Source organism: Cervus elaphus, chromosome 9, assembly GCF_910594005.1.
Source record: "Cervus elaphus chromosome 9, mCerEla1.1, whole genome shotgun sequence".
Lineage (NCBI taxonomy): Eukaryota > Metazoa > Chordata > Mammalia > Artiodactyla > Cervidae > Cervus > Cervus elaphus.
Window position 1 is genome coordinate 55,625,339 of NC_057823.1, and position 17,261 is coordinate 55,642,599.

General features: G+C 37.4%; 1 protein-coding gene across 7 annotated transcripts in view; it reads right to left on the bottom strand.

Moving 5' to 3' along the window:
- The window catches only part of NR3C1 (nuclear receptor subfamily 3 group C member 1), a 118,145-nt gene that overhangs the window by 27,354 nt on the left and 73,530 nt on the right, over nucleotides 1–17,261 (bottom strand). For 5 of the 7 annotated variants that reach the window (XM_043913124.1, XM_043913121.1, XM_043913120.1 and 2 more), the window contains exon 3: nucleotides 7,741–7,907. In XM_043913124.1, coding sequence (XP_043769059.1) covers nucleotides 7,741–7,907 — 167 coding nt within the window. The remainder of the gene's footprint in view (nucleotides 1–7,740; nucleotides 7,908–17,261) is intronic. The other 2 variants (XM_043913126.1, XM_043913125.1) reach the window with 1 other exon arrangement.

The window sequence follows — 17,261 nt, forward strand, 5'->3', positions numbered from 1 at the left end:
AGGTGGCCAGCAATTAGTCAGGTGAATCACAGACTTGGCAAACTAAACTACTGTATATGTAACTTAGGGAGATTTGTTCTTTATATCACATGTTTTTAGACACCAGATACTGATGATTGTTACTGTCTAAAATTCTTCTGGGACCCAGTATTAAATGTGTTAAGAGGCAGAAATCTAGTTTTTACCTGTCAAAACCTCCCTCTACCCTCAGTGTACTCTTTTTTGTTGAAGAAAACTATCTGAGGATTTGCTAGCCTGGCAAAAACTGAAAGGCTCCTTCTACACAAGACCAGCATATCTAAACAGATACACTGGATAGTTAAGACTCCATGTCCTTACACTAGAGGGGGTGGTATTCAGAAGATTGCAGGACATTTGTCTTCTCAAAAATAAATCATATTCAAAGAAAAGAGAAAAAATAATAATCATCAATTTGTTAGGTTGAATATACCTAGTTCTGATATTAGGAAAAGATCTTTTATGTATAGAATAATCTACTCGATTTGGATAAAACAAACTAAATTCACTTCTTCCTAACATGTTAAATCACAGGGCTTGTTAAGCATTAGTTTGGGGTATATGGTTAACTACATCAGTTTCAGTTCTTTGAGGCCACAGAATTTGACTACTGGTCTACAATTCAGCTTTGTTCCAGAGTTGTTATCCAGTGCCAAGTGTCTGTACCAGTTGTTCCTATTCCTTGCTGTATTGTTTAAGTTTCCTAGCTTCTTTTCTTGGACAGGATATGGAAGCTCTAGCCCAAGAATTCTGTTATACAGAATTAAAAGAGGAACAACAAATAAAATCATAGTTGAAGCAGTTATAATAATGAAAACATTTTAACCCATAAGACTACCCCTGAATCATTGCTCTTCAGTAAACTAGAAGGACAATTAAAAAATTATAGTAAACACAGAGAAATTTTCAATACTTTATATCTAACCAAAAGCTCAGAATGTGCATGTTAAGCTATTATTTATTTTTGGCTGTGCTGGTTCTTCCTTACTGTATGGGCTACTCTCTAGTTGTGGCAAGCAGGGGCTACTCTCTAGTTGCAGTGCTTGGGCTTCAACAGTTGTGGCACAGGGGCTAAGTTGCCCTGTAGCATATGGGATCTTCCCAGATCAGGGATTGAGTCTGTGTCTCCTGCATTAACAGATGGATTCTTTACCACTGAGTGACCAAGGAAGCCCTAATAATGTTTTCTTTATCCCAGGTATATCTTGAGCACAATTAAGAATCTGAGCTACAGAATCAGGGGGCATTGTACCTTCATAAGTTCAAATGCTCTATCTGGTTATTAGTATGAAGTTGGACAAGTATGTGGGTATCGTATCTAAAAAAGAGGAGTTTCAACTAGTGGTCACTGTTTACAAGGCATGGACATGTACTCCCTGTCAATATATTTGATAAGAGAAAGACATTTTAGTTTGGAGTTTCTGTCTTCTACCACTTGGTAAATTTGTTTTCTTACTAGAAAGAGGGCAGATGTCAGGAGAAAAGCCTTCAGGCCAGCTGGGATTTCTCAATATCATTTTGTTTGTATTGTCCTTATTTTTACAATAAAAATCAGTTTTTGCACTCATTTATGATAAAAACTCTCCAGAAAGCAGGCATACAAGGAACATAGCTCAACATAAAAAAAGCCATATATGATACATCCACAGCAAACATTATCCTCAATGGTGAAAAATTGAAAGAATTTCCCCTCAAGTCAGGAACAAGACAAGGGTGCCCACTCTCACCACTACTATTCAACATAGTTTTCGAAGTTTTAGCCATAGCAATCAGAAAAGAAAAAGAAATAAAAGGAATCCAGATTGGAAAAGAAGAAGTAAAGCTCTCACTGTTTGCAGATGACATGATCCTAAAGGCACCACCAGAACATTATAGAGCTAATCAATGAATAAAGTTGCAGGATATAAAATTAACACACAGAAATCCCTTGCATTCCATACACTAACAATGAGGAAACAGAAAGCGAAATTAAGGAAACAATCCCATTCACCAAGACTAAAATACTCTATATAGAAAACTATAAAACACTGATGAAAGAAATTAAAGATTACACAAATAGATGGAGAAATATACCATGTTCATGGATCAGAAGAATCAATATAGTGAAAATGAATATACTACCCCAAAGCAATCTATAGATTAAATGCAATCCCTATCAAGCTACCAATGGTATTTTTCCCAGAAGTAGAACAAATAATTTCACAATTTGTATAGAAATATAAAAAAACCTTGAATAGCCAAAGCAATCTTGAGAAAGAAGAATGGAACTGGAAGAATCAACCTGCCTGACTTCAGACTACACCACAAAGCTATAGTCATCAAGACAGTATGGTACTGGCACAAAGATAGAAATATAGATCAATGGAACAACATAGAAAGCCCAGAAATAAATCCACACACCTATGGACATCCTTGCTTTGACAAAGGAGGCAAAAATATACAATGGAGAAAAGACAATCTCTTTAACAACTGGTGCTGGGAAAGCTGGTCAACTACTGTTAGCAGAATGAAACTAGAACACTTTCTAACACCATACACAAAAAAACTCAAAATGGATTAAAGATTTAAATATAAGACCAGGAACTAAAAAAACTCCTAAAGGAAAACATAGGCAAAACACTCTGACATAAATCACAGCAAGATCCTCTATGACCCACCTCCCAGAGTAATGGAAATAAAAGCAAAAATAAACTAAAACCTTTTGTACAACAAAGGAAGCTATAAGCAAGGTGAAAAGACAGCCTTCAGAATGGGAGAAAAATAATGGCATAACAAAGCAACTGACAAAGAATTAATCTCAAAAATATACAAGCAGCTCATGCAGCTCAATACCAGAAAAATAAATGACCCAATCAAAAAATGGGCCAAAGAACTAAACAGACAGTTCTCCAAAGTAGACATACAGATGGCTAACAAACACATGAAAAGATGCTCAGCATCATTCATCATCAGAGAAATGCAAGTCAAAACCACAATGAGGTACCATCTCACGCTGGTCAGAATGGCTGCTATCAAAAAGTCTACAAACAAATGCTGGAGAGGGTGTGGAGAAAAGGGAACCCTCGTACACTGTTGGTGGGAATGCAAACTAGTACAGCCACTATGGAGAACAGTGTGGAGATTCCTTAAAAAACTGGAAATAGAACTGGCATTCGACCCAGCAATCCCAGTGCTGGGCATACACACCGAGGAAACCACAATTGAAAGAGACACGTATATCCCAGTGTTGATTGCAGCACTGTTTATAATAGCTAGGACATGGAAGCAACCTAGATAAGTTTTGGTACATATACACAATGGAGTATTACTCAGCTGTTAAAAGGAATGCATTTGAATCTGTTCTAATGAGGTGGATGAAACTGGAGCCTACTATACAGAGTGAAGTAAGTCAAGAAAGAAAAACACCAATACAGTATATTAACACATATATATGGAATTGAGAAAGATGGTAATGATGACCCTGTACACGAGACAACAAAAGAGACACAGATATAAAGAAGAGACTTTTGGACTCTGTGGGAGAAGGTGAGGGTGGGATGATTTGAGAGAACAGCATTGAAACATGTATATTACCATATGTGAAATAGATGACCAGTCCAAGTTTGATGCATGAAACAGGGTACTCAAAGCCAGTACACTGGGACAACCCAGAGGGATGGGATGGGGAGGGAGGTAGGAGGGGGGTGATGGGGGACACATGTACACCTGTGGCTGATTCATGTCAATGTATGACAAAAACCACCACAATGTTGTAATCAATATTGTAATTAGCCTCCAACTAAAATAAATAAATTTTAAAAAACCCAGGATCAAATGCCAAAAACTGATTATTTCTGGTAGGAGTTGTAGCCTGCCTCCAAGTTGACCCCCAGTGGTCTCTGTCTCCTGGTAGTCACACTCTGATTATTCTTCCCACACTATACCAGGACTGGCATGTGATCAATAAAATAGGGCCAAAATGACTATGTCACATCTGAGATTGAGTAATAAAGAAAATACGTTCTCATATTCACCACAGTCTCTCCCTGTGGATCGTTTGTTCTGGGGGATGCCATTTGCTATGTTGAGAGCAGCGTTAGAAGAGGCCTATATGATGATGAACCAAAGCTTCCTGCCAAAGCAGTGTTAATGAGCTGCAAGTGGAGTCTGCAGCTTCCACCAACAGTCTGAATGTAACTTCATGAGAGACCCAGCACTACCCAGCTAATAAGCTGCTCCCAAATTCCTGGCTCTTAAGAAACTGTGTGACATAATTAACATCTGTTGTTTTTAGCCACTAATTTTGGGGGTAATTTGTTACACATCAACAGATAACTAATACAGTAGGGATAGTAAAAGTGTTGTTTTAAATAAATTTAAGTTATAAAAAAGAGTGATCCAAGAAAAATACTAGGTAGTAAACAGAAGAATGATGCATGGACATGATCAAGTTAATTAATTAACATAGTACAGGAAACAGGCCACATAGCAAACGGCATCATCTAGGATTTTTTGTAGTTTGTACATATTCTGCTGGAAGTACCCAAGTTTCAAATGTGAACTGTGACTGTGAGCTTGAGTGTGACAGCTTCATACTGAAGAAAGCTTCAGCTTCTTTACTGCTGTCAAAACCAGTGTTGTATAGTGCAAAGTGCACTTGGCAAGGTTGCTAGGAAGCCCTTGGTCTGAATTGCAGCTCTGCTGCCTAGCTGTGTGATCTCAGTAATGTTTATTAACCTTTCCGAGCTCCCAGTTTCTCCATCTGTAAAGCTGGAAAATTAGCATCTACCTTGCTGTGCTTCTGCAAGGGTTAAAGGCAGTTGTGAAGAACGTTCTTAAAATAGTGCCTAACACATTGTAAGCACTCAATAAACACTATGAATATTTCCCTTGTTATTGCTTTCATCTCAGTATATAACTAGATTATAAACTGCCAGGGGATGAGATTTTTATCCTTTCAGGAAGTCAGTATAGCATTGAGGTTAAGAGCCTGTTTGCAGACAGCTATGCTTGAATCCTAAGTCTGTTGCTTAAGCTGCGAGCGTCAGTTCCCTAGTGTATCACATATGGATAATAAGAGCATTTAAGAGCTCATAGAGCTGCTAAGTAAGTAGTATGACATATATAAAACGTAGTACTTGGGTGTGCTAGTCACTCAGCTGTGTCTCTTAGCTACCGCATGGACTGTCACCCGCCAGGCTCCTCTCTATGGGATTTCCCAGACAAGAATACTGAGTGGGTTGCCATTCCCTCCTCCAGGGGATCTTCCTGACCCAGGGTAGTATGACATACATAAAACATAGTACTTGGTAAATTATTAATAAAAGTAGCATGTGTCTGTCTCCAGTATGACCCACCAACAAAGAATATATGCAGTTTGTGCAAAGGGAGCATAAGAAGAAGGGACTCAGTGAAAAAAGACCACTGAACTAGTATACATCTAAAGAAATGAAGCTACCCAAATTCTTTTCTGTACACAGAAAGTAACTCCCAGAATAATGAATAAAATTCAAAATCTCAATCCTTGATCTGGCTTGTATGGACAAGTAAAACTTGTACAAATTTCCTAAAAATACTTAACTTTTGGGTCTTTATGATACTATGTCTGTTTGGTGGATAACCTATAATTTCTGGCAAGTATTAACAATGGAATGAATGTAGTGTAATGAAAATCACACAAGCTTCATCTTTGTAACTGTTCAAGAAAGTGCTCTAAAATCTGTATATGGGCTTAAAACAGATTCCCATCATGTCTAGAAAGAGAAAAGTAGATCTGCTGTGAGTTAGGTTAGCAAGTGATTACAGAATTTTAGAGCTGGAAGGGACTCTGGAGAAAATTTAAATCCAAATAAAGGATTTACTTAGGGCTTCCCTGGTGACTCAGATGGGAAAAAAATCTACCTGCAATTCAGGAGACCCACGCTCAACCCCTGGATCGGGAAGATCTGCTTCAAGTTAAGATAGCAAATGATTACAGAATTTTAGAGCTGGAAGGGACCATGGAGAAAATTTAAATCCAAGTAAAGGATTTACTTAACACAGTTTACATTTTAATCTTTTCTTATTTATCATGTAATCTAGCTATCTCATATTTAACTGAATACATATATATATTTTGAAAGGGCATAGCTAATATTCACATATTCATAGCTAAAAACATGCATAAGAATTTAATTCTAAAGCATAGGGGGCATATGGCCTGCAGTGATGTCTTATTTGTAATATATTTAGCTTTTCTTTTCTTTTTTAATTGCATTTGGATGCTTTTAGGTAAGGCATGCTTGCACCCTCTATCAGTGACTGCCCTTCTTCACTCATTTGGTATTGTATTTGGCCAGAACGACACATACTCAATCCCTGTAAGCACTGGAACTGGAATTTTTAGCCCCATTTTAAGAAATAATTTTAGTTAAAATGAGGGAAATGGAAAAAGGAAAAAAAATTTTTTTAAATTCCTGTATTTCTTTTAAGGCTCCATTGTCTCATTCTGAATTTCACTTTCAGAATTAAATCTGTCAATATTACTTATTATATACAGGAATACTGTAACACTGTTATCACATTTACACCATGGACAGAACTAATCAGTGAAGAAAGTGCTGAATAAAGTTAAGTGAGGAAAAGAAGCAGCTTCCATCTGGGGCAGATAACATCCACTTTGTTAGCAGCATTGCATTAATTAGGGATGAGCTTTAACTTAATGACTCTACTCAGTTGTTGGGTGATAACCAAACTGGTTAAAGCCTCAATTCCTGTGCTCTCTGTGGAATAATTTAAGTAATTTTATAGTTTGCTAATGTATTAAAAGCAATCCAAACAAAAGAAAATGACTCATCTAACCCTTAAGCATATGCAAACACAACTGAAGCCAAATAATAATACTTCATGTACTGTGAATAAATACATTAATTTTTAAAAAATATAATTATCTAATCAGAGCTTTAGGTAATCCATTCAGGCCACACTGCCTTCTAACTGCTTTACAAATAACTAAATTACACAACAGTTTTTCCCAAGAGGATTCACTGGTAATATTAGAAAATTTTAGTGTGACTTCCAGTAGTTTGCTTATGGAATGAATTTTACCTTTAAGGAGGTGACGGGCAGACTGAGTCTGTAACAAGGGTAAACATTATGTGAATATAATATTTGTCAAGTGAAATCACTTTCTTTTAAACACCTTTCCTGACCTCCCCAGGCAGTTTTTCACTTGCTCCTCTGTATTATAATCTCTCTACCTTGTAACTGTGAACCCATCTTTCACTTCCAAGTAGACTGTGACCTCCCAGAGGACAGTGGGAGGTCCTTACATCACGTTTATATCACATAGCACAACCCTGGCTTATTAGAAAACCAAACATGTTTCCCCCGCATTATCACTCATTTTTGCCAGACTAGAATAGTGGGTGGCTCTAAAACTAGCTAACTGATGGGAATTAAAGTTGGTAATACTAATACAATGAGCACTAGTTGCTGCCGAAACCTAAAACCATCATTTCACATGCATGGCACTTTCTTACGGTTATTTTCTGTTCTCTGACCATACTCCCTCCCTTCAATTTTTACTTGTCTGTTTTATCTTAGTTTGCTTTTAAAAGTATCTTTTTCCCGCTAGAAGAGTTAGGAGCCACCCTCCTATCCCTGATTTTAATGACTTCCAGCATTAATGGGCTTTGCATACAGAATCCAGTCTGAGAAACAGAAACCAAATAGAGGAAAAATAAAACTCTTCAAAACACACACTACCTTCCACTGCTCTTTTGAAGAATACTTTACAGCTTCCACAAGTCAGGACCCCATAGTGGCACCCCGAAGCCTCATCCGAGCACACCAAGCAGAGTTTGGGGGGCGGCCCCGCAGCCGCTGAGGAGCTGGACGGAGGGGAGCTCACGTCCGGCCTCATTCCCGGGCTAGGAAGGAAGAAAGCAGTGTTAGGGTCTACCTGTCAGGACTGTCAAGTATCAAAACACAGTTCTCTTACCTCTTTCACTCCACAGTAAACATGTTCACACTGAACGTGTGTATTTCAAATATTGGCAAGAATTAAAAAAAATCCTACCGAGACGTAGTCAAATAATGTTTTATTATTATTCTATACAAAATTAAGAGTGAGGTCATTTATTTTTAAGTATCCCTTAGAAGTTCCCTGGAGTCTAGTGGTTAGGATTTGGCACTTTGATTTCCACAGTCCCAGGTTCAATCCCTGGTCGAAACTGAAATCCCACAAGTCACGCAGCATGGCAAAAAAAAACCAACACAAAAAAAATCCTTTAAGAAGAATGGTGAAATTGTGCTTTGCTTAGATACAGTTTTTAGTTGCTTAGCATCTGTTTACAATCATCTTTAAAGGAATAATTGTGTAATTACCACCATGATCAAGAGATACAGTATTATCCATCTTCCCCCCAAAGATTCCATCTATGTAAGAAATTTCTCTCTGCAATATTCTTAATCTACCTATTCTCTAAGAGAGATAATATTTAGGAATAAACTTTGATTGGGTGTTAGGTGTGTCTTTATTAATGCAACTAATAATATGATTAAATCTCAATTATAAATATGCTTAAACTAATTCACAGAACAAACTAAAGAAATTGGGTTGTCAACATGGTTAGAAATTGTATTTATTAAGTAACATCTTTTTGTTCTGTTTTAGGAATAAAACTTAAAGTAACAAATTATTATTTTATGATTAACTTGTAAGTAATTAAGCTGATCAACTCCAAAGCTCCCCCTAAATTCTGTCCTTATGTGAAGCATACTGGACTTAGCCAAACCTATGTTTATCTAGAGGGTTAGTGAATAGGACAGCATTCCTACCAGCCCAGCTCTGGGAATAGGCCCCAGGGTTTCATATTTTTCTCTCAACATTGTTAAGGAGAACTTCTGGATGCTTCTGTATCACAAGGTATTGATCCCAGTTAGATTTGGGAGAATGGACTGAGTGCATATTGAAAGCCTACAATGGAAGAGAATATATTACCTGAAATGACTCTGCTGTAGGTCTGGCACAAGTCATGTCTAATTAATGGAAACTTGTGACTAATGTAGCAGAGCTGCTATGGGCCGGAGTTTTACAGAGAAGTAGGAAGGTCTTGGACTGAGTGAGCAGAGCAATGTGTTAGGGAAGCAAAAACTTGTCTGGCTTTTGTTCTGAAGATGCTTCTACTCTGGTTCAGCCAATCTCTGTCATCTGACATCTATTTTTAGGGACCAACCAGTTGTTTGTATATTTCATTTATGGAAAATAAGTGCAATGTTCAATGATTTCAAACGTTAATTCTGTACTGTTTCCTCAGCTGGTTTTTTATATATATAATAAAATATATATATGTACATGATATATTTGCACACACTAGTATATACTAAAAATGTTTTCACAGTACTTAGGTGTAGTATTTAATAGTTTTGAAACACTCATGAATACAGTCTCATCCGTCCTCTCAACGACCCTGTGAAAAGGATGTCATCACCTCTAGATGAGGTTACTCAGCTGTCAGAGGTTGATGAGGGAGCCTGTTTGTGGTCAAACTCACATGTTTCAGATCTCAGTTCTACCATTTCATAGCCTGTGTGACCTTTGATATGTATTTACTACCATGAGCCTCTGTTTTCTCATGAGTACAGTGAAAGGATATTATCTATGTCTGTGTGTTATAAGAGAACACACTCAAAGTCTAGTGTATAATTCCTCCATCTAGCAGGCACTTGATAAATGTTCATTCTTTTTCAGGAACACTGGAGATTTTATGAGAAAGTCTGGTATAAGTATTATGTAAGTAGTATTAAGTCTAAAATTTAGGACAGTATTCCCAAATTCTCAGTTATAATTAGAGCATATGCAAAATACATTCAGGCCAGTCAACTGTGAGCTAGAGATGACAAAAAGGAAAGTTAAAACTAAATGGACAAATGGATTGATCAAACTGCAACTAAGAATCTGGAACTTTAGTCAGGCTTTTGGCATCCCTTCAGGCAGTTATTCTAGGCTACATCAGGTAAGAATTGAGTTCATGGAAAGCTACCAAACATACCACAAACATCAGTAGAGAAAAACCAGTTTTTGTCACACAAATAGGAGCACCAAGATGGCCTATAGTGAACACCACTGGGAGAAATGGATGAACGCAAAGTGGTCTTTAATTGCAAACATGACCCTATGATACTGCTTTAAAAGGCTAGGGTTCAAGAAAATGGTTAGAACTCAAAAGAAAACCATATGAAATCACCATATTTTAACAAGGATACATGACAGAAAGAAATAAAAAGCACAACATAATAAGAGTGTATATCACACTCATTCTGAATAGGAAAGCGAAGATGTCTTAGTCCTTGCTTAATGTGTGTTTACAGCTGTGTCAAACATTCTGAAGATGCTAAGAGATTCTATTAGGAACTGACTGTATCCAGAGTGCTTTAAGTGAGGACCCAAAATAACAAAACGTGCTGTCTCAGATGAATATTTGAATGCTGTCTCCCATTCAGAATGGCAAGTATACTGGACATTGCTGTTATTGAGGTCACCGAGTTTACATTTGAGAGCGAAAACAAAGTAAGTATAAAGCAGGATTTTCTATTTAATTGTCTTGCAGAAAAAAAGCAGTCAATGAAAGGAGGACCATGGATGGAGAATGATGGATGGATTATGAAAGTTCCTCACACACCTTGAAGAACAGGTGAAGTGTGCAGGCAGATTACACCCTTTCACTCAGCAGATGATTCCTGATATCTGGATGAGGAATTCCTGGCACTGTGAGGATACAGAAGTCTTATATATGGTATGGAAGTTGTCTCATACATGAAAATGTGTTACTGAAATGATAGTGGACTTAGCAACTTCAATCTAGGTAGGAGGAGCAGAATTATTTTTGACTGCTTTGGTGTCGAGGTGGTACTTCTGCAAGAGATGGAGCTAGGGAATGTAGACAAACATCAATGTGACGACTGTGACAGTGGCTAGCTGACCCAACCCGTGACTCTGTTTCCTTATTGGTACCTTTTCAGGAATTTTTAGGTAGATTATATATTTGAATTATATAAAGTACTGGTACACACTTGATAATCAAACACTATGTTTTTCCTTAACACTCAGGCATTAACTTTTTTTCCCTCCTTCCCTTGACTCCTCTTTCCCTTCTGGAGGATCTCAAAGAATGAGAAATGCTTTGAAGAATGCTGCCTGTGAGCCAGGGGAGGGTTAAATCCTCCAGAAACTTCTCAATTGGGAGCAGTTTTACTTCCCAAGAGACAATTGGTTAGTCTGGGGACATTTTTGGTTGTCATAACTTGGGATGTGCTACTGGCATTGTGAGAAGAGGCTAGGGTGCTGCTAAACCTCCCACACCGCACAGCAGACAGTCTCCATGACAAATAATTATCCAGCTTCAATGTCAGTAGTGCTGAGGATTAAGAAATCCTTGCTATAAATCTTTAAGCAACATAAAGTGGAGAAAAAGAAAATTCAACAAGGACCAGAAATTTACTGTAAAACCTTTTAAACTACCTTTTAAAGGAGAGCAACTGCCCTAACTGAGGCAGCTGCAAATATTCTTTGATTCAAGACAAGTCCAAAATGAGATTCAAAACAGACCTGAAGCCAGGGGACTATACAGGTCTAGTGATTAGCTAGAGTGAGTAATTTTATTTTTTCTTTAGCTCTAGCCCTAAGAGGTAGTTTTTACACATTAATGTCACCTGCACTTTTCTTATCTTTGTTCATTAGATAAAATGTAAATACTCAGCTGCACACACCAGGTGATTATATTTTCTGACTGCCCATTTATCCCTGCATTAGCTAAAGGATTACTGTGTTGTTTGATAATAAGCTATGGGATAGTTTTCAAATCAAATAGAAAAATACTCTGGGGGAAGGCTTTTACAGTATTTCTGTTAAATGGTTTTAGCAGAGTGCATTTTATCTTATTTAGCAAACCAAAGAAAGACTGATTAATCTGCTTTTACACTTGTTGACAGAAGTTTCTATTGGTTTTAACTTCAGGTGCATATTAAGACAGTTTCCTCCAACTTTGCATCATTTATACTTACTCATCTTATGGAGATTAGAGAACAAAGTCTGTACTGTAACCCTGTACTGTAATGTTCAGGAGCATTTTCAGTAAAGGATGTGTGATGGAGGAGATGTCTTTTTTCAGATCTGAGACACCAGTGGCGTGTCATTTACAATCTCTGCACTCAGTTTCCTTGTCTGTAAAAATGAAGGTGCTGAATCAAAAAACTCCAAAGAAGTTGTCCATATATCCCAAGGTAGAGGTAGGAAGTAGGGAAGAATACCCTTGGGTCTGTGAAAGGCTTCTTTGGACCTGTACATTTACTTATATGAAGAGAGAATATGGTCACCTTATCTATGTTTCTTTCTTAAACTCATAACATGTTTTCTTGTGTGTTTCTTTTTCTTTAGGAGGGTCAGTCTGTGGTCGAGTGACTGTGCTGCACAACTTAGTCCCTAACAGAAGAAATACTGTTTCATGTTTTCAGTTCTGTTTGCTTAGGCTTGCACTGAGGGCCATGTGTTCCAAGGAGTAGTAATGGTGTTCTAGTGACAGAACATTAAGACCAAGAGTAAGTAGCAAGAACTACGAGGAAAAACTTTCTGAAGCGAGGAGAAACTTTCTTCATTACATGGTTATTTCTAGAATGAAGACCTGATTTTGTTTTGATGCTTTCTTGCTTCTAAGAGCACACAAGGATAATAACTATGATTTGGTACATGCAGAATTATAAAGGTGACATCTTCAAATAAGGCAGTAACAGGTTTGAGACAATATTACACTCACTGCTTTCTTCATATGTGTGTGTGTGTATGTATCTAGGGTTGAAACCAGTGGCTGTGGAGTGTTTCTGAGCTTGAATCTTTGATTAATTTTTAAAAATGTCCTTTTAAGACTTGTTTTTTTCTCATAAACCAATATATTTATAGTTTTACTTGGTTTTATTTTTAGGGAGTAGAGTAGTAATATCTTATCTTCCTACAGTGCTACTCAGTAGGTTAACTTCAGAGTCAAGTCTTACTGCTGGATGCTGTTGTTACTGTAATTATTTGTAATTCCACGAGAAGCTTGAATTTGGGCTTGTACCTACATCTTGTATTTTGTACCTTCACTTATTTGACTTTGGGAGTCCTCTTTGGTTTTAGTCATCTATGTTTACTTTGTAGATTTCATCAACTGTGGTCTGTTTTAGGTTTGTACTTTGATTTAGAATAGCATTGATTGTATTTTATTTCATTTTACATTAGTTTGAAGTAAATTATTTAATTTTTGGATTCTGAAATTTTGATTATTTACTGAAATTTGTAATATAAAGCTGTGAAATGCTTGACAAAAACGTATTCATTTCCACCTCAACTACAACCACCACATATTTCTAAACACCTTATTACCTTCTCAGAGTTGAATTCCTCTCACTATACTTAGTAACAGTACTTTGTTCCCAATTCCTTTAACACATCCTGTTTATTATTCTCTATTACACTATACCATGTACGTTTCCCTTTCTGTCCACTCTGCCTCCATGTTCATACATGTCTTCCCTCACCCCTTGCTTTAACCACTGCAATGATTTACACTAAGTAGTTCCTCCCAGCTCTGGCTGCTTTTCTTTCCTCTCTCCCACGATGCTAAAACTTATTCTTCGCATCGTGATTACCTCTCCGAGGCTCTTCCATGTAAGCATTACAAGCCCAACGTGGTCTTCAATCTGGTTCCTCTTTCTTTCCCAATTATATGTCTTCCCATTCCTCTATGCTGCCATGTAGCACTTTACACATGACACATTCTGATGTAATAATTACACATGACACATTCTGATGTAATAATATTTTTCTGTCAATAATTCCTTTTAGGTAGGGTCCATGTCTAGGTCTCTTATATCACCAGCATCTTGTACTGTGTCCAGTATATGTTATTGTATTTAGCTTACTTATATATTATTGTATTTAGCTTATCTTTATATGTTCTGCAGAAGAAATTGAGGCAACTCACATGTTACATGTTTATGAGATTGCACCCAGAATACAGGTATCACCTCACTACTACCAGGAGCTGCTGTGCAAGCCCTTTCTTTAACCCCTTTAATCTCCACAAACCTACAAAGTGGGTACTGTTTTCACGTTTTACAGATGAGGAAACAGATTTAGAGAAACTGACTTGCCTATAGTGACACAGTAACTAGCATAGACAGGATTCAGAGGCCTATCTTTCTGACACCAAAATCAGCGTTCTTAACCAGTATTCTACCTCATGACTACCTGAGAATCTGAGGTAGAGCTAGGTTTTCAAATTGAGGAATAAACTGCCCTCTGCTTTTAAGGGCTGAGGTGTGATGTCTCAGTGATGTACAGCAAAAGGAAGCAAATGTTCTGTGACTTCTTCCACACATGATCTGCAATAAGCCCCGCCAAAGCAGGTCATCAGGTAAAACCACTGTCTTAGAACTGTGTGACAGTCTATGGGTCATTTGGAAATTTAGTCAAACTAATGTTTACCTCATACGCCACAGTTTTAGCACAGTAACTCCTAAGATGTGTGTAAATGCAAACAAAAGGCAGAACAGTTGTGTCTATAAAGGAAGGGAAAAAAACCTTTAACATCAACCTGCTGCTGCTGCTGCTGCTGCTAAGTCGCTTCAGTCGTGTCCGACTCTGTGTGACCCTGTAGACGGCAACCCACCAGGCTCCCCCGTCCCTGGGATTCTCCAGGCAAGAACACTGGAGTGGGCTGCCATTTCCTTCTCCAATGCATGAAAGTGAAACATGAAAGTGAAGTCTCTCAGTCGTGTCCGACTCTTTGCGACCTGATGGACTGCGGCCTACCAGGCTCCTCCGTCCATGGGATTTCCCAGGCAAGAGTACTGGAGTGGGGTGCCATTGCCTTCTCCAACACCAGCCTCAACTTGGTCTAAAGCCACATACTCCCTCTCTTTCCTTAGCGCCTAGTGGCTCAGCTGGTACAGAATCCATCTGCAATGCAGGAGACCTGGGTTCGATCCCTGGGTTGGGAAGATCTCCTGGAGAAGGGAGTGGCTACCCAGTCCAGTATTCTGGCCTGGAGAATTCAGTCCATGGGGTCGCAGAGAGTTGGACATGCCTGAGGGACTTTCACTTTCCTTAGTCAAAAAGCCAAGACTTGATTCTTCAATCGTTAGATTCTTAAATTAGTATGAGAACTTCCTTACTTCTATGTATTTTCCTCAGGTTTTGATAATGTTGCCCTCACTTCACACCCTAGTTCTTAGATACACATTGAAACAATTTAAAGGAATAATTAAAGTATTTAATATATGGTAAGTACATCGCTAAACATCCCTTTCTTCCTCTTCTAGGGACAAGTTTACTGATGTTCTTACCATATATTACATACTTTAATTATTCCTTTAAATTGTTAGGGACAAGAAAGTACATTACATCTGCAATGATGTAAAAATTACTTCTTTCTCCCTTCCTCTTCTAAGGATGTTTGCAATGCATGCAGTTAGATGAAAAATTTAAGACTGGGAAGGTTTTCTGATAGGTGGAACAAAACATTTCCTTCACAGTAATAATAAAATGTGACACCCACTGATGTCTTAGTTCTACAAGCCAAGATCAATGGCTAGGTACTTTAAAAAATGGATTATATCAAATAATCCTTACTACTAGTTCATTTTACAAACCAGAATATAGGAATTAAGCCATGTGCCTGCCCAAAGTTACATTAGCACAATCTGGAATATGAATTCAGCACTGTCTGATTCCAAAATCCATGCTCCTTACCCTCATCACTGTTTATCTGGCAGGGACCTGCAGGGTAACATTTGTTCAGCTCGATAGAATTATTAAAAGAGTGTAGGAGTCATTAAATATCAGAGTCTTGAAAGGTAAATATAAAAATAATTTGTTTTTCCCTCTTCTGATTATGCTTGGTATCACAGTGAAGTAGAAATTATCTATAATTAAAAGATATGAAACTATTCTGGTCGCTTCCATTTTTCCTTTAGATTCTTATTATACTGACTTAAATCTTAAATTAGCATACTCACTTCTATACTATTAAGACAATGTCACACTAGCCATTAAACACTGAGTTAATAGCATGGAGACCTTGTATCAAAAATACAAAAATAGAAATTAGTATTTTGCATACTCAAAACATCATTTTTGCCCTTAAGGGAGCTTTGTAGTTATTACGCAACTACCATATTAGACCGTAGAATTTTTTGAAATGCATTTAATTTTTCTAAAATATACTGCTCCACCAAAGTTTTCAGTTGGGACTGTATAGTGATTAATTTCTGTATGCTTCTGAAAAATGCATAACACTTTAGCCTTAGTTAGAAAGGAGTTGTCTAGTCACACTAACAATTTTACAGATCAAAGATTTATGTCTGTTGACTAGACAGGTCAACTGTTAGAGCCAAAAAACTGTAGTTATTTACTTTAAAAGTGCTGAGGTAGCAGAATTATATATTCAACTGGATTATGTAACACTTGAAATACTCTATAATTCTCATCAATATCTGAAAGTTGATGTCACCAATCCCACTGTGTAGAAACAGAAAGCTAAAAACTCAGAAACTAAAACAGAGCTAGTTAGAGAACTACAGGACCCTTTTATACAAAATACACAGGAATCTGCATTTCTATACACTAACAATAAAAGATCAGAACAACAAATTAAAGAGAAAAAAAAGAAGAAAATTCCTAGGAATAAAACTACTTCAGGAAGCGAAAGACCTATACTCTGAAAATCGTAAGATGCTGATAAAAGGAATTAGATGACACAAATGGAAAGATATATCATGGTCTTAAGACTGGAAGACTCAGTGTCGTCAAAACAACTGTACCACCCAAGGCAATCTGCAGATTCAGTGCAATCTCTGTCAAATTACCAATGGCATTTTTCACAGAACTAGAACCAAAAAAATCTTAAAGTTTGTATGGAGACACAAAAGACCCTGAGTAGCCAAAGCAATCTTGAGAAAGAAAAACAGAGCTGGAGGAATAGACTGTACAAAGGTACAATCACCAAAACAGTACGGTATTGGCACAAAAACAAATATAGATCGTGGTACAGGATAGAAAGCCCACACATCTGTGGTCAATTAATCTATTATGACCAGAGAGGCAAGACTATACAATGAAGAAAGACAGTCTGTTCAGCAAGTGGTGTTTGGGCAACTGGACAGCTACATTAAAAAAAAAATGAAACTAGAATATTCTTTAACAACATACAGAAAAATAAACTCAAAATGGGTTACAGACCTAAATG